Source organism: Fusarium poae, chromosome 2 (assembly GCF_019609905.1).
Source record: "Fusarium poae strain DAOMC 252244 chromosome 2, whole genome shotgun sequence".
Lineage (NCBI taxonomy): Eukaryota > Fungi > Ascomycota > Sordariomycetes > Hypocreales > Nectriaceae > Fusarium > Fusarium poae.
The window spans coordinates 5,070,406-5,088,769 of record NC_058400.1 but is presented as its reverse complement, the minus strand read 5'-3'; the positions used below and the strand labels follow the sequence as shown (position 1 = coordinate 5,088,769).

General features: G+C 36.0%; 2 protein-coding genes across 2 annotated transcripts; both read right to left on the bottom strand.

Annotated features, from left to right (window-relative positions):
• Positions 1-2,004: 2,004 nt before the first annotated feature.
• On the bottom strand, positions 2,005-3,431 carry FPOAC1_005612 (uncharacterized protein; the record flags this gene model as incomplete). The annotated part of the gene is made up of 3 exons (XM_044850135.1): positions 2,005-2,637; positions 2,692-2,975; positions 3,026-3,431. The coding sequence occupies 3 exons, from the start codon at positions 3,429-3,431 to the stop codon at positions 2,005-2,007; spliced, it is 1,323 nt and encodes a 440-aa protein (XP_044708845.1).
• A 5,946-nt stretch (positions 3,432-9,377) lies between these two features.
• On the bottom strand, positions 9,378-9,930 carry FPOAC1_005611 (uncharacterized protein; the record flags this gene model as incomplete). The annotated part of the gene is made up of 2 exons (XM_044850134.1): positions 9,378-9,381; positions 9,443-9,930. 2 exons carry the CDS (start codon positions 9,928-9,930, stop codon positions 9,378-9,380), a joined length of 492 nt encoding a protein of 163 aa, XP_044708844.1.
• Between the last annotated feature and the right edge of the window lie 8,434 nt (positions 9,931-18,364).

The window sequence follows — 18,364 nt, the reverse complement described above, 5'->3', positions numbered from 1 at the left end:
GTGGTTGTTGGGTACGCGTGATGGAAGAGAAGAAATAAATGCACAGTCGGAAAGAATGCGTGAGGAGGGTATTTATACTGGAGGTAAAGTATTCATGTGAGAAGAAGGTTGCTCGTTGACTCCTACCTTTAATGAGTGCAGAGCGAGGGGAAATTTGGATGGTATATTTTAGACTTCAAAAATCGATGGTTATGTAACCCTAATCAACATTTAACATTAGGATTGACTCGTTATGAGTCCTCTGCAGATAACTCAGAGTTAAGCCTTCTCACGTGAGTCATGATATACGTGTAGGGCCGTCATGAGTTTACCTCTTTGATGGGGCAAATTGACTCTTGACAGTGACAATCACCGATAAGTGTAAATTATCCGCAGATTTACTCTAGAGAGAGTTATGCCGTTTCTGTGGAACAGGATTGAATGTCTTCAAGGACCTTTGACAACTGTTTGAGGGACTGGTGGCTGCAGGAGGAAGACAAAGAAGCTTCTTCTACCATAGCCATCGACAGAGTTCAGTCGTTACCGCATCGTGTCGTTGTTATTGGCAAAGCTAGTTACTTGGAAGCATCCATTTCACTTTCCAGTTTTTAATTCGTGTAAACCCTCCAGTTGAAAGTTTGAAGTTATTGGATAGAATGCTCAGACTTAAATTCCCAGACCTCGACAAAAATAAATGTCTTTTCTGTCAAAAATTCGTTATCTATTACACGACAATATTTATCATATCACACCACCGCTATGTCGAAACGTGATATGCTGTTGACGACATCAGAAGTTCAAGTGCAGTATGTCGAGGGCTGATATCACGCTTCGGGCATACACTTTCTCAATAGCATCAGTGTAGCAGGAACAGACGTGGAAATTTCCGCCTACTGTACTCTTTGTGAATATCCTTGTTGTCGCGATTGAGGGGTGATCTCTATAGTACAAAGTTGCAGAAGGGGTATAGTACTCATCAGACACGCCAACAACTAAACCCGACATGGATCTCTCGTTCATGTGGCATGGCCATGGGGTCTAGGTCGGCTCACTTAGCTTTGGCAATACAAATTCGTTTTATAAAGTTAGTTGTTACCTGATACAAAGCTCTAAATCGGAAACTTGCTCGTTGCAACACAATACAACCCTTGGAAATAGCAAGAGAAGAGAATAAATACTCAGGGACAGCTTCCTAGACCAGTACGACGATGAGGCCTAAATCCATTACAGGTTAGGATACGAAAAGTTAAAGACATTTACAGATCAAAGCACAAAATACAGGCAGACTTACATGGTTTCCCTACTTGTGGTACTACATTTAGCCACGCTGACCTGGACTCTGAGCTCTGTGGGTAAATCAGGGAATCGGTTAGAAGATACCATCTTGGAATAGTTTGACCGTCGTGAGTAAAGTATAATGACAAAGTTGACGAGCGCTGATAGTATTGTTTTGGTTTTCGCAGCGAAACAGATGATGGTTGCTTGATACGCATGATGGAAGAGGAGAAAGAAACGAGGTTATGAGAGCAAACATGCAGCTTATTTATAGGTATATACCTGCATTCATCCCCAGGTCTGTAAAGAACATTTGATCGTTACTTGAGTTCAAAGCTCTTTCATTAAGTTTAGGTAAGAAACCTAAACCACCAACGTTAATTGCTTCAAGCATACACAAGTACTCTATCAGCGTTTACTAGACTACATCAGGACTTAGACCACCACCGTGAAAAGAATGCGATGCGTACATCACAAGTCAATTGCTCTGCTTTTTTTATTTCATAACATCAATCTTCATTAGGCAATTGACTGTTATCTACCTAGCCTTCGAAAGGATGAGATTGTAGCATAAGCATTCTCGTGTAGACATCTTATAGTTTCACCCATAGACCAAAAGGTAAACATGCCCCAAAATGTATCCCCGGTCCATTTCAGGATGCTTGACCGTCGTGTCTCTAACGTTCCACGATTCCAACTTGAGATCTTAGAGTACATCCCGTCTATCACTTCCCATACATCTGTCACAGTTTATTCCTCGAACTGTGCCATATCATGGACAATTTCCTTTGACCATTCATCAATGTCCCTGTCACCCAAAAGTTCATCGACAAGATCGACGAGCTTAGGACCCAAACGGATGAGACGCCGTAAAATAGTGAGGTCGCGTTGGTTCTTCTCTTCGGTTTCTTTAGCCTCGCCCAATTCGATCACTCTATTCTGCAGGACCTCAGCCTCGGCTTCTGCGTTCTTGAGAACGGTCATGATTTCAACCAGAACCCTTTGCTTGGCTTCCACAATAGCACGCTGGGATTCCCGCTGTTGGCCAGACTCTCGTTCGCGTTGGGCAAGCTCTGCTATCTCTTGAGCTGGTCCTGCAGCCGATGGGTTTGAGATCGCGCGACGACGGGCTTCTCGGAGCGCTTCCGCTTCAGTATGATGAAGTTCCTCGGCGTGGTGCATCCGCTGCTGAGCTTCAGCAACTTCAGAGGCGGCGTTGTCCTTTCTAGCATCGTCTTGAAGCATCTTTCGAACGAGATCGCGATGTCGACGGCTAGTGGCTTCAATTTGGTCTTCTGAACGTCGGATGACGTTGCCTGAGGTGGTTATTTCACCCTTTAGGTAAGCAGTATAGGCCTTCTGTGCTTCTTCGAAGGTTTTGAACTGCGGCCAGAGTTAACAATAGTGATTTTCGATGTAAAGTCTATTTGCACTTACGGTAACGTCTAGGAAAGGGGATTCCTCCGCAAAGCCGTTCTCCCCGACAGGGGTAATCAACCCGGTCTGTAAGTACACGTTGGATCGTTCACCATTGGCTTGCTCGATGGACCCGTGATCAGTAGTCTGGTCCGACTCATCGCCTTCGACGGTAATGCAGTCTCCGATGGGTTTTGGTGGGAATTTGAAGGTTACCATAAGGCGCTTCTTCGCGAATGCTGCAGGGGTTTGAGCTTCTTCGTTGCTTGCAGCACTCCCGGCGGATCGTTTGCGTGAGTCACTAGCTTTAAGCTTGTTAGATATTCGTCAACATGAAGATACACTTCTGACTTACCGTGATTCTGCATTGGTTCTGAGTCACGGCCACATGTGGCACTTCGTCGTCTAGTTTCGTATCGAAACCCACTAATGAGCTCCTGTCGCTTCTCGCTCATCCAGTCAATGGCCTGACCGATGACCTTGTTGCTGAGAACGCATCGGTACTTTGACATGGGATGTTGAGCAGATTTGTCAAACAGATACTTGACAAGGTCGTCCAAAGTTACAGAGCCTGTGCGCGGAAGCTCGTTTTTGATGAGACTGTAGAAACGGTAGACCAGCTGGTAGCTCCAATAGCGAGGCTCGAAGTACTCGACGAGTTGCCATGGCCATTCTCCAGTGAGGACATGAAACCGGTGAAAAACAGAAAGCACATTGCGAGGGTAGCCATCGTAAGGACTCGGCACGGATAACGCAGGCATGATTGCTGTCGCATTGGTTGTCAGTGGAGCGGGTGGTAGGACAGGGTGAATGGGAAACTGGGACGATATCAAGAGAGAGACTAATATGAAATGAAGAGTGCAAAGAGATCTTCCGTGAATGCAGGCCAAAGACCCATAGGCCTCTATTGCAGACGAGTGTGAGGTTGCGCTTGTGGGCCAATAATGAAGAGCGAACGACAGAAAAGGGTGAAGGGCGAGGACGACCTAGAGGTGAAGATGCAAAGGCAAAATAACCCGTGAAGCGAGTTGGCAGGCGGGCAGGTGCGTCACTAGCGTGTTGTAAACTTGCTGTTGTTGAAAAAGGAAGTCACGACTCGAGCTGGCAGTGGCAGTGACAGAAACAGATGCTGCGAGTGGTACCAAATCAGGCGAAAAATTGCCGACCAAGGCAATCAGTAGATTATTTGGCTGATAACGTCTAATGCCGCAATAAGAGAGTTACCATTTGATAAATGAAGATCTCGAGGCGAGTTTGCTTGTTAGTAATGTTCGATGGGAGGCAGTTGGTGCTGCGTACGGAAAGCCGCATGAAGGTCACCAATGGCTGGTTATACACAGATTGCTTCACTCTCTTGTAATGGATCCCGATAGATTGAATTATGTCTATAATCGAGTTAATATCATGTCTTATAATTTTTACTTCGAGTTTGACGCCTCCTATTTTTTAACAAATTTGATCTCCTTCACTTTCCCCCTTCCTGGCGGCAGTAATACGATATTAGTTCTTGATATGATATTGTCATGGATATGTCACGGTACCACACCTTAACCGGGCCGATCCCCCAGATTCATATAACGTCTTGTCAAGCTCAGGGATACGTTCGAGAACGTGCACCGGCTATATGGTATCAACAGTACTAAAGATATCATTATATTCCAATCTCTATGAGCTGGATGATGGGGCGGTGTTGAACGTGGAGGACATTATGGGTATGATCACGTGATTACACTATATATATATATATATATCTCTTTCTTATCTATAGTCTTTTAACTTAAATCTTTAATTAATTTATTTAATTATTACTTTTATAATATAATAAATTATAAGCCTAGATAGCTATATATATAAAAGCTAAGTGTCACGGGCTGAGTCCGGCGGTACGGGTGGACAGGGAACGCTTCGGGCGTAATAGGTTCTATTGCTACGGATAGGCACTGCAGGCAGGTCAGGCTCTATTAACAAGACGTAGCTCAAGGAGCTACGTTCAGGATCTGACTGGCGGTCTAACTAAGGTTACGGCGATAACGCTATCGCCACGTGATCTGATCCACTTGTGGCTCTAGGGTAGGTTGGTCTGACTTCGAGCTGTGACAGTGCCCCCCTCTTTAGCATCGAGCTCTGCCGAGACGGGCTACTGTGGTCCGGGCTTGTCAGGGTATCTCCTGTGGAAGTTCGCCACGATCTCTGCAGCATTCTCCACGTAAGCAGCAGGGACTTCTGTTGGGTCTGCATATCCGGCCCATTTCACAGTATACTTCAGCCTGGGGCGGCCTCCTCGGCCTCGTCTGTCCCATCGGGAATCCACAATGTCTTCAACCTCCCACTCTTCCACTCCTTCGGCTTCTACTGGCGGTGGCGGGTCTACGTTCTGACCGGGCAGCGGATTGGTGGCAGCTGGCTTTAGCAGGCTCGTGTGAAACACGGGGTGTATCTTCATGCTGGCGGGCAGTTCCAGTCGATAGGCGTACGGGGAGATGACCTTGCCGATCTTCAACGGGCCGATGTTCTTCCAGTCTAGTTTCTTCTGTGGCCTAAGGGTCTTGATATTCCTGGCGTCTAGCCACACTGAGTCCCCTACTTGGTATCGTCGGGCAGGTCGTCTGTGTCGGTTCGCTTGGGCTTCGTAACGGGCTTGTGCGGCAATGCTTTCTGATCTCAGGTGCTCTAGGATGTCGTTCATCGTCTTTGCGAACTGTTCTGCGTCTCTAGTGGCTGGGGTTCCTCTGACTGTAATCGTGGGTTCAAAGCCCATTCGCGGGTGGAATCCATAGTTTGCAAAGAACGGAGATACGCCGGTGGTTTCGGATTTCAGGGAGTTCGCTGCGAACTCGGCCAGGGGGAGCCATCGGTTCCAGTCGTCCTGTAGGTATGACACGTAGGCTCGCAGGTACTGTTCCAACACAGCGTTCAGGCGTTCAGTCTGTCCGTCGGTCTCAGGGTGGTAAGCGGTGGATAGTAGCGAGCTGATCGACAGTTGTTTGGTGAGCTTCTGCCAGAACTCCGCTACGAACTGGGGTCCCCGGTCCGATACTATAGTCTGTGGGAGCCCATGTAGCTTCCACACTTCCTTCAGGTAGTAATGGGCTGCGTCTTCGGCATCGCAGGTTCCTTTGCATGCGATGATATGTCTCATCTTGGTCAGGCGGCAGGCTATAATCAGGATGGCGTCATTTCCTTCGCTGGGCGGCAGATGTGTGATAAAATCCATTGACACATGTTGCCAGGCTCGTTCGGGGATAGGCAAGGGTTTCAGCACACCTTGCTTCGCTTCTCGGGCTGGGTTGGCTCTTCGACACGTATGGCAGTTCTTAACCCATTGTTCGATGTAGGCCAACATTCCGGGCCAGTAGTAATCCCGGGAAAGCAGGTCATAAGTGCGGGCACGACCTGGGTGTCCTGCTATAGGGTGTTCGTGGCAGGCTTTCAGCAGGGCGGTCTTGAGGGCGTCGTGGCTCGGGATATAGATGCGGTCCCGGTACAACAGTCGTTCCTGGACGATCTTGCACTCTGCAAGCGTAATCTTCGGGTGTCGCGGTGCGTCGGTCCTGAGGGCTTGTAGTATCGACTGCAGGTCTTCATCGGTCTGGTATCCTTCGTTCAGCAAGCGGTCGATCTCTTCTGGTAGCTCTATTGAGAGTGACGGCTCCTCGGGTGTTGGTGCGGGTTGGTTCTGTTGTAGTGGGTGGCGGATGCGGGCTCTCTGGACTCGTAGCGGCGGAAGTTGCCAGTTCTCTTTCTTTAGTACCACCTGGCTTTGGTGCGCTAAGCGCTCATCCCCCTCTTTAGGGAGGTCTTCTGACCTCCTGGTCAGGGCATCGGGTTTAACTCCCTGTTTCCCAGGTCGATATGTGATCTGGAAATTAAATCGGGACAGGAACTCAGACCAGCGGGCTTGTCGTCGGTTAAGTAACTTCGTCGTCGTAAAGTACTCCAGGTTCTTGTGATCCGTGATCACTTTTATCGGTGAGGGTGCCCCTCCAGTTCGGGTCTCCATTCTTCGAAGCAGCGAATAATGGCCATGAGTTCCTTATCGTAGATCTCGTAGTTGCATTCCGTGGACGTATGCTTCTTGGAGAAGAAGGCTACCGGGTGCAGCCTTCCGTCATCGTCGTATTGCGACAGCACACCGGCGGATACATAGTCAGAGGCGTCTGTCTCCAGGATTACGTCCTTCGTCCAATCGAAGGGGCGTAAGATCGGTGCTGATGTGAAGGCTCCCTTCAAGTCTCGGAAAGCCTTTTCGCAGGTTTCGTCCCAGACGAACGGTACGTCTTTCTTTGTCAGGTGGTTCAACGGGGCTGTAAGCTTAGAGAAGTCACGGATGAACCTCCTGTAGAAGTTCGCAAATCCTGTGAAAGCTTGTACATCTGTCAGGCAGGTCGGGGTTTGCCAGTTCTTAACAGTTTCGATCTTTGCAGGGTCCATTCGGATGCCGTCTCGTCCCACGATAAGGCCTAGGAACTTGGTTTCCGTAACCATGAATTCGCATTTGGCTGGGTTTGCGAATAACCCGGCAGCTCTCAGTTTTTCAAGCACCATCTTTAATTGCTCGACATGTTCTTCTCGGGTCCGGCTATAGATCAGGATATCGTCCAGGTACGCAGTGCAGAATATATCCAGGTATTCCCTCAGCGCATCATTAATGTACCGCTGGAAGGTCGCGGGGGCTCCTGTTAGGCCGAAGGGCATAACCAGTGACTCATATAATCCGAATCGGGTGCGGAATGCTGTCAGGTACTCCTGGCCTTCCTTGATACGCAGATTATTGAAGGCCGATACGATGTCAATACGGGAGAAGTATTTCATACCAGACAGGTTATTCAGGGATTCTTTGATCAGGGGGGAGCGGGTAGCGGTCCTTAACCGTAATATTATTCAGGGCTCGGTAGTCCACGCAGAAGCGTAGACCACCGCCGGGTTTCTTGACGAATAGTACCGGGGAGGCTACAGGCGACGAGCTTGGGCGGATGAATCCTTTACGCAGATTCTCGTCTAGCCACTCTCGTAGGGCTGTCAGTTCGTTCCGGGACATTCCATACAAGGGTCCAAACGGCAGTTTTCCTCCTGGGGTTAGCTCGATGTGGTGGTCTCCAGATCGGTGCGGTGGTAGCTTCTCTGCCTCCTTAGGCGAGAAAACGTCCTGGAACTCTCGAAGTTCTTCCGGCAGCACGAATGCCTCTGGCTCAGGCTTAAGCAGGTAGTCCAGTTGCTTCAGGGTGACGGTGAAGAGGCGGTAACGGTCCTTCTGGCTGTATATTCGGGCGGTTCGCAGGGAAACCGGGAGGATATCCTTTCCCTCCAAGGCTGGTGGGATACTCCCTTTCATCTGGCGCATGAACTTCTTCGGGACGGTCTGTAAAGCCTTAATCCTTGTAGGCTTGGTTGGGGTGTTGCAGAATTTCTGGCAGTACGGGCTGTTAAATGTGAACGTGTGGGCCGCGAAGCCCACCTGCGGGTCGTGTTGCTTTAGCCAAGGCATTCCCAGGACAATAGGGTAGCTGGCTAGCTGGGTCACGTAGAAGATCATGCTCTTCTGCTCGTGATCGGCAATGCGGAGTCCGGCGCGGACGTAGTAGGCGACCTTCCCGCTCTCGGCAGGTCGCCCGTCGAACACTTCAATCTCGAAGGTTCTCTTCAGGGGTCTAAACTTCAGGTTCTGGGACTTAGCCCAGCTCTCGTCGATAAACCCTTTTCCTTCCGCTCCGCTATCGGTCATAGCGTAAGACGGAATTGGTTCTCTTCCGGCCACATTGAGGCTGGCAGGCAGTATCATCAGGTTCGAACGTTGGTTGTTCTCGTTCTCAATCGGGATTCCATGAACGGAGGCGGCGGACAGTTTAATCTTCGGTACAGTAGGTGCGGGGAGGGGAGCCTGGCGCCGACTTAAGACAGGCTCACCCCGTTTTCCTGGCGTCCTCGGGAGTGTCTAGATCGGCGGGAACTGGCGCGGCTGGATGTAGGCGAGTGTGGAGACGGGGGCTGGCTGGTGCGGTTGGGGCTATAAGCGAAGGTGGCTTGACGGAGCCTGGTTGGACGTGTGTCAGGTTCGGGACAGTCGCGGAGGTAGTGGTTGGCTGAACCGCAACGGAAGCACTGGTTGTTCTCCCGTCGTTGGTTAGGGCGGTTATAGCGGCGCTGATTGCTGAGGTCCATAGGTTCTCCGGCTGGTTGGCGGTTTTCGGGGGCTTCTCCCTCTACGAGGCGATGGGGACTTCTTTCGGAGTGTCTGGGGGTACTCCTTCAGCGGCATATTCGTCTTTCGTGACGCAGGCTGTGGCTCCGCTGCGAAGCGGCGTCGTCGGTTTTCCAATTCTTGTAGGAAGGTGGCTAGGTCGTGATATTTATAGCTAGGCGGTGGGTTGTGTATAAGCATTCCGCGTAGTTCTCGGGAGACAGCTTGTTCCAACAGGGTAGGGAGGGCCTCTTCTGACATTTCTCCTTCCAGCGCGAGGCGTTGGAACTCGGCGAAGAAGGTGCTGAAATCCTTGTGAGTCTGGCGAAGGCGGAATAATTCGGCGCGGGCATTATTGATCCGGTTCGGGTCTCCAAAAGCGCGTTCTAGTAGATCGATAATATCCTGGTAGTCGGGGAGTTGGCATTCACCAGCTTTAATGTGCGGTAGGACTTGTGCATAGGCGCGTCCCTTAAGACGGCCAGTTACATAGGACATTCGGGCGAGGCGTGTCGGGAATCGGTCGTGGTTAGCTTTAGTTTTGAGTGTATCTGGGAGACGAAACGGCGTAGGTCGCTCCGTTCGCCCTCAAACTTGTCAGGGTCGGGTAATCGTTCGGTAAGACTGGTTGATTCGGTAGATCGGGAAGAAGGCGGAGGAGTCGTTCCCATAGGAGTCGCTACACGAAGCTCAGCGGGAGCGCTAGTCTCGGGGGGTTCACGGATAGTAGGTACGGTAGGTCGGGTGGCATCGAGGGCGCGACGTTCGGCGAGGCGGGCCTCGAAGATGTCGTCGTCCTTCCTCTTTAGGGCCTTCTCGTGTTGTTGCTCAGTGTACTCGAGCTGGGCTCGGGCAAAGTTACGCTCAGTGGTGATTTGTTGCAGGGATTGTTCGAGTCCTTGATGTTTATCCTTCATGTTCTGGGTCTCATTCTCCAGCTGCGATATACGGTTCTGGGCGTTCTCGGCGTAGGTATAAACGTTCCGGAAGTATTCGAACCAATCGTCTAGGTGTTCCGGGGCATGGTCACGGAATGACTCGACGCTGTCCGGCAGGAAGGGCGGGAGCGGGCGGGCAGACATCGCGTTCGGTGTCCAACGGTTAGGAGCTACGTAGTGTCACGGGCTGAGTCCGGCGGTACGGGTGGACAGGGAACGCTTCGGGCGTAATAGGTTCTATTGCTACGGATAGGCACTGCAGGCAGGTCAGGCTCTATTAACAAGACGTAGCTCAAGGAGCTACGTTCAGGATCTGACTGGCGGTCTAACTAAGGTTACGGCGATAACGCTATCGCCACGTGATCTGATCCACTTGTGGCTCTAGGGTAGGTTGGTCTGACTTCGAGCTGTGACACTAAGTTATTATATTTTATTTATTAATTATACTAAGGATTAAAAGTTCTTCTTTTTATTACTTAAATAATTTAATTAAAGGTTTTTTTAATTATATATTAATAAAATAATTATATTACTATTAATATAAAATAACCTTAAAGATATTTAATTTATATAATATTAAAAAACTATATATAATTAGAAAAATAAAAAAAATAAAGCTATATAAATATTATTTATATATAATTTATATTTAAAATTATTTCTAAAGCCTATAATCTTTAAATTCTTTAATAAAGAATATTTCTTATTTTTAATAGTTACTATTAATATATATTTAAATTAAATAAACCTTATATAGTTAATTAAAGATTCTTTTTTCTATTTAAATATTTCTTTATTAATTATAATAAAGATAATATTATTTTATATTATAAATAGTTTATTTAAAGTATTATTAATAGATCTCTAAAGATTAGAAATTGTAATAAGAAATAATAAAAATAATATATATATTAAATATATTATATATATATAAAACTAAAATAATATTTAATATATTTAATATAATATCCTTAGATAAAATAAACTCTTATTTTAATCTATAGAATATATACTTAAAAGATATAGACTTAAAAATAAATAATATATTAATCTTAAACTCTAAAATAAGCTATATACCTCTAGCTAAATATATAGATATAAGATAATAACTATTTAAAATAATAATAAGTTATAATTACTTATAATAATAAATTAAAATATAGTATCTATTAAATATAAGCTAGGATACCTCTTTTATAATAGATAATAAGGCTAATAATATCTTATTATATAGATAATATAATATTATATATTATAACTTAAGAAAATAAAATATAATATATTAAGAATTAAACTATTTAATAGATTAAAACTATATAAATAATAACTTTAAACTAATAATTAATAGTCTAATTAAGATATTTAAATAATAACCTTAGTATACTTTAATAATTAATATTATCTTAAAATAATAATTTTAATAAGATATTCTTAAAGTTAATTAAATAAATTATTAAATTAAACTTAGTCTTTTTCCTTAAAAGTTTAAATAATTAGTCTAAGTAAAAATATACTATCTATATTAAACTTAAAATTACTAGCTTTAATAATTATTTTAATAAAATAAATATAAATAAAATATTAAATATATTTAAATAAACTTAAATAATATATATAATCTTTAAATAAACTTAAATAATATATATAATCTTTAATTACTATAAATATAATACTTAAGAAGTTATAAAAAGATAATCTATAGTCTATTATATAATAAAAACCTTATACTTTTAATTTAAACCTAAGGGAAGTATTAAATTTATAAACCTTATTAAGAAATAGAGAAATATATCCTTTAGTTAATTTAATAATATATTTACCTTTAGATAAAAAATTAAAGATATTATAGTAAGATTTAGCTATTTTAGCCTAGATTATAAACTCTTTAAACTATATATTATTAATAAATTCCTTATTAACCTTAGACCTACTTATAATATATTCTTTATTATCTTTTATTAAAATTATAATATTATTTTAATATATAAAGGAAATAAAGTTAAATATAAAGGTATTAATTTTAATAATATACTATAATTTATTAAATAAGAAAAATAAAAATAAAAATAATAAGATAATAATAAAATAATATAAACTATACTACTTATTAAATAAAGTAATTTCTAAAATAATCTAAGACTATATATCTTATATAAATATTACTATTAAACTAATTATAAAGAAGAAGATTATTAAATATAATATTTAAATAAATAATAGAAATAAGAATATAAGTTCTTTAAATAAGCTAAAGTATCTTAAGTAATATAAAAATAATATTAATAAAATAATAATATAAATATATCCTTAATATAATAAAATAGCCTAGAGAGTAAAATAGCTATAATAGCTTTATATTTCCTTAATATAGTATTTATCTTAGTTTTTAATAATTTTACTAGAATAACTTAATTATAAGATAATATAATATAATACCTTTTTAAAGTCTATATATTAGATAATAGAATAATAAGCTATATAATATATAAGTCTAAGAACTTTAAGGTATTATTTAATATTAATAAATTTATTATTAATCTTAATAATATAAAGATAATAATAAAGGGATATAGTATATACTATCTTTAGGTTAAAAATAAAAATAGAAAAGCTATTATACTTAGTAATTTACTTTTTATCTTAAATAGATATATTAACTTTATCTTTATTTTATAGCTCTTAAAGAATAATACTTAAGATATCTTTAATAATAAGAACCTAGTTAATAAACTAGTTAATAATATACTAATAGAATCTTATAAAGTAGAGTTAAAAGGTTATATAGCTAGATAATTTATACTAAGCCTTTAGCTTTAAGCTTTATTAATATTAACTTTAACTTTATAAACTTAACTTTTTTATTACCTAATTACTATTAACTCTACTTACTGCCTATTATTATATACTTATAGTCTTAAGCTATAACTAGTATAATTTATATACTAGCTATAACTTAAAGGCCTTAATTATAACTATTACCTGCCTTTTTAATTATTTAAATTAATTAATATATAAATGCCTATTATTATATATATTAATTTTATCTAGGAATTCCTTTTATATATATAATAAACCTATAGCTAGCCTTTTAATAAGCTTCTTCTTAAGCCTATATAGACTCTTTAGTATTATTTCTAGCTTTTAACTTTTTATATATAAAAAATAAAGCTTATAGCTAAAGGCTATTAATTTAACCTTAATAAGGCTATTTATCTTTTTAATTATATAAAGGTTAATAGCCTTTATATATAACTTTTTTAATATTATTATATTTTTATAGAATTTAATAGATCTTTTAATAGTCTTAATATTAAGATTAAGAAAGTAATTATTATTAATAGGTCTTAATTTAAAGATAATAGCTAGTATTATATTATATAAGACTTATAAAAGTAGTTAATAAAGTATTATAAAGGATTAAAATTAATTAACTTTTATCTTAGTAAGATAATTAATAATAACTATAAATATCTTAAATAAGTAATATTATAGATTTATTAATTAATTAAAGTTAAAAGAGAAAGAAGTTATTACTATTTATATAGTTTAATAAAAGCTTTTTTTATTTATTATTAATATTATAAAGTTTAAGTAATTACCTTATTAATTATATTTATATTAGAAACCTTATCTTAAAAGAAACTATATATAATTCTTTAATTTATATAAATAGATAAAGTATTATAAATAACCTTTAATAAAACTAAAAAGGGTAAAAGTAATCTTATAATTATATATTTAAAAAAATAAATTAATAATAAGAAAGTAATAATTATTTAAGATAATAAGATAGTCTTTATAGCTATAATAAAATATAATATATATATTATTAATAAAGAAGGGATTAATTATAATATTACTTTTTTAGCTTTTATTATTTAAGATTAAGACTTTACTATTTAATATAAATGCCTTAATTATCTTAGTAAATAAAGTATTAAGAAACTATTAATAATAATTATAAGAATAAATAAGGTAAAATTAAAATATATATATTTTTTCTATATATAAGGATATATAATTATATAACTATATTAATAGTTAATTAAGAAAGGAATTTATTTATTTAAGAGTCTTTATATAAATATAGTAAGATTACTTTTAATAATTAAACTTAATAGTAAATAATATTAAATTATCTTTATAAATAACTTTATATAAATAACTTAAGTCTTCTTATTAAAATAAAAATCTAAATTTATTAATAAGCTTAAGTTCTTTATTAATTACTATAAATTATCTTTTAAATAATATAAATTCTTTTAATTAAATAGAGGAAATAAGAATATATTAAATAAAGTCTAACTCTTTTATTAAGGTAAAGGAATTAAGATTATCTATATAAATATAAAGTAATATTAATAAAATAGAATTACTAAATAAATAAATTATATAATACTTAAAAAGCTAATAATAACTCTTATTAATAATAAGATCTTATATATTTACTAGCTATATATCTTTAAAAGAGCTATATAAATTAAGAACCTTAGTTTATACTTAATTCTATTAATAATACTATATAAATAATAATATTATAAGGTTTTAAATCTTAGTTACTTTTATACCTTAGGTAGCTTAAGATATATTAAACTTATAGACTTAAAGAAATATAAAATAGAACTAATTATAATTCTATATAAGCTCTTAGCCTATATTAACTTATTAATATATATTATCTTTATAAATAATAATAAGGTATTAAGATCTAATAATATTATCTTTAATAAATATCTTTTTCTCTAGCTTTATTAATATTAATTAATTATAAATAATAAGATATATATTAAAAAATAAAAGACTTATTATAAAATTAATTACATTATAATTATATATATAAATATAAATAATAATAATATATTTAAATAACTTTAAAATAAAGAAATATAATAAAATATAATAATTAATAAACCTATTTATAATATAATTATTATATAAATAGATATATAAGTCCTTTAACTTAGTAATATATAAGTTAATAATTATATCTTAAGCCTAGCTATACTTAATTATTACTATAAACTCTAATTACCTTAATAAACCTATTCTTTTTAAAGATAATTATAATATATACTTATTTTAAATAAAAGCTATAAATTAAATCTATAGATTAATTTAATTTCCTTATAATATACATTATAATAGCTACTTAATTAATTAATCTCTTTAAACTATAAATATATAAATAAATATTATAATCTTTATCTTTAAATTAATAAAATAAAGTAATAATAAATAAACTTTAATTACTTAAGGAAAATAAAATATAAAACCTAATTAATAAATTAAATAATATTAATATATTATATAGTAAATAGGTATATAAGGTTAAATAAAAAAGTAAAAGTAAAATTCTTTAATATAAAGTATACTTTATAATATATAGCTTTAAATAAGAAAAAAGATTAATTACTATAAGATATTTATATTTATTATTAAATTAATAAGCTATAAAGCTATCTTTATAATTACTATTACTTTTAATCTTAAAATTAAATAAATAAATATTAAAACTACCTTCTTATATAGTAATATTAATAAAGATATCTATATATCTTAACTTAAAGGCTTTAAAGATAGTATAAATTATATTTATAAATTAAATAAGGTATTATATAGATTAAAGTAAATATTATATATTTAATATATTACTTTTTCCTTTTACTTTAATAAACTTAGATTTAAGCTACTCTAGTTAAATATAAGAGTCTTTATTAAAGGTATAATATTTATTATAGTTTATATTAATAATCTCTTAATTATTAGTTTAAATAAAAAGGAGATTAAGAATATTAAATTATAATTCTTATTATACTTTAAAATAATTAATCTTAAACTATATAAGTATTACTTTAAGATAATTATTTAATATAATTAAGTAAATAGAGCTATTTATTTATCTTAATCTATATATATTTAAAAGTCCTTAAGAAATTTAATCTTTAAGAATATAATTATAATATAATACTAATTATAATATTAAAGTTTAATTCTCTAGCTAATAAATATAAAGCTAATTAAGAATTTATAAACTAGTATATATATATAATTAGTTTATTAATATATATAATATTAAAAATAAGATTAAATATTATATTTAATATATTATTATATAATTAATATCTTAGTAATTTAACTAAAGAATATAAGACTATAATTAAGAAGATTATATAATATCTATATAATATAATTAACCTTAAACTTAGACTTTAAGATAATATTTAAAAACCTTAAGGTTTTATAAATATAGATTAAAAAGGTAATTAAAATATAAAATAATTAATAAATAAATATATCTTTAATTTTAAATTAAGAGCTATTAATTAAAGCTCTAAGAGATAATTAATAATTATTCTCTTTTTATATAAAGCTAAATATATAGCTTAAACTTAAGTAATAAAAAAAGCTATTTAATTATAATAGTTATTTAAAGAACTTATAGCCTTAAGTAATATTAAGCTAAATATAACTATTATTTATAATAATAATTAAGATATAATTATTATAGCTAAGAACCCTATATAATATATAAAGTCTAAATATATTAATATTTAATACTATTTTATTTATAAGTATATTATACTTAATAAAATTAAAATAAAATATATCTTAATAAAATAATAAGTTATAAATAGACTTATAAAGGTATTTCTTAAAATAGACTTTTTATAATTTTAATTTACTTTTAAACTTATTAATATATTAATATTAAATAGTCTTTTAATATAATTATAAAGATATAATTATATAATTATATAATTAATAAAAAATATAAAATTATTTTTAATAATATAATCTTTATATTTTTATTTATTTATTTATTTATTTTTATTTCTATTTATTAAATTTTTCTTTTTTTTTTATTATTTTATAAATAAATAAGCTTAAAAGTTAATAAAAATAAAATTAATAATAAAGCTAAATAGACTATATATAATCCTTATTTATTAAAAGACTAAATAAAGAATATTATTTTCTATATAATTATAAGCTTAAGTAAGAGTATTAAATATAAAGGATATTATAAGTATAATTATATAATTATACTATATATATATATATATCTCTTTCCTATCTACAGTCCTTTAACTTAGATCTTCAATTAATTCATTTAATTATCACTCTCACAATGCAATAGGCGGAGCTTCAACTTCTTGATCTCTACATGCCGACGTTGGGTTTATAGATAGTCGTAACTGAGCAGCACATAGTTGTTACCCAATGCATGCATTCTGACTTCAATGCTTCTGTCATACTATGATGACTTTCACTGCTAATGAGCACATAAGGCCGTCAAGTCGTGAAATGTCCCCATCCTGTGAGTCAGGTCACTTCCAAAACTATTTATAGATGGTTACATCTAGGAGGTAGTCAACGATCTGGATCATAATATTCTTTCTTTGATGTCAGTATGTCTCAAGCTTCAATATACGCCCAGCTACTCTTTAAAAGTCGGCAAAATTTGTAACCAGTCATTACCAACTCCAAGGTCAATGGCATTAGGAGTGAGGACCTTAATGCTAGAGTCACAAATCATTTCATACGATGGCATGCTGAACAGCTGCAAGAAGTACAAATGGTCAAGGTGCCTCTCGTGACATTTTTCTCCTCAGAAACAATGGAACAGGACGTGATTTTGCACACGACCTACTGGATTATAGGGATTATTGGCTTTAATTTGAGGATACAAAGGTAAACGACCTAAAAAATATATCCAATTTGGCCTAACTAAGGAGTATAGTGACTCATGACCGACTGATACCATGAGGTCCAGGCACAAATGTAGGTATGTTGCGAATATGGGCCCCGAATTTCCAATCCATTGCAGATCTCTTTCACTGTCATGTGCTACCTATCACTCAGGGTCAGAAGCATAAGGGACGAAATTAGTAGGTCAGCTTATGCTACTTAGGCCATACCTCTTAGGTTGTTTATTTTTGTACCTAAAACCCGGAAGACCAACTTTTTTGCTGCCCAGCAGCTATCGCCAAGGCTCTTAAACCGTAATTCCCATTCAGGAAACCCGAAAACAACGTCAAGAGCGCGCAAGATTACACGCTACGTGTGGGAGACCCGTCTATTACAATAAAACTACGTCACTATGCAAATGTCACGATGTATTTTAAATCTGGGGCTCCGGATGGGTTCTGATGTAATGGAGCCTCATTTTATGGGGATGCTAGGAAGAAACATCGACGATCGGATGGAGATTTCTCCAAACCGGATTTATTTGCGGGGAATAAGGTCGGGGATCGACCGTGGGGAAGTTGAGAGTAGCCTCAGAACCATGTTTGACTGAGATCAATTGACGGGATAGATTTAGCGGTAAACTATCACAAATCTTCTCATCAGGCCACAGGTACTAAGTTAAAACACCATCATGAAGAAGAAACAAGCCAAAAGGTGATCATAAAATGGTTCATTAATTAAAAGTAATTACCAAGGGAAAGCCGTAACTCCTTGTTCCATCCGAAAAGTACCGGATCCTGTATCTATACGCCGTGCTTTTGTAACACAATCTCCAAGGCTAGGGAATCTTCTATATGCTACATATGCCATGTCTTGAAACAAAGGGAAT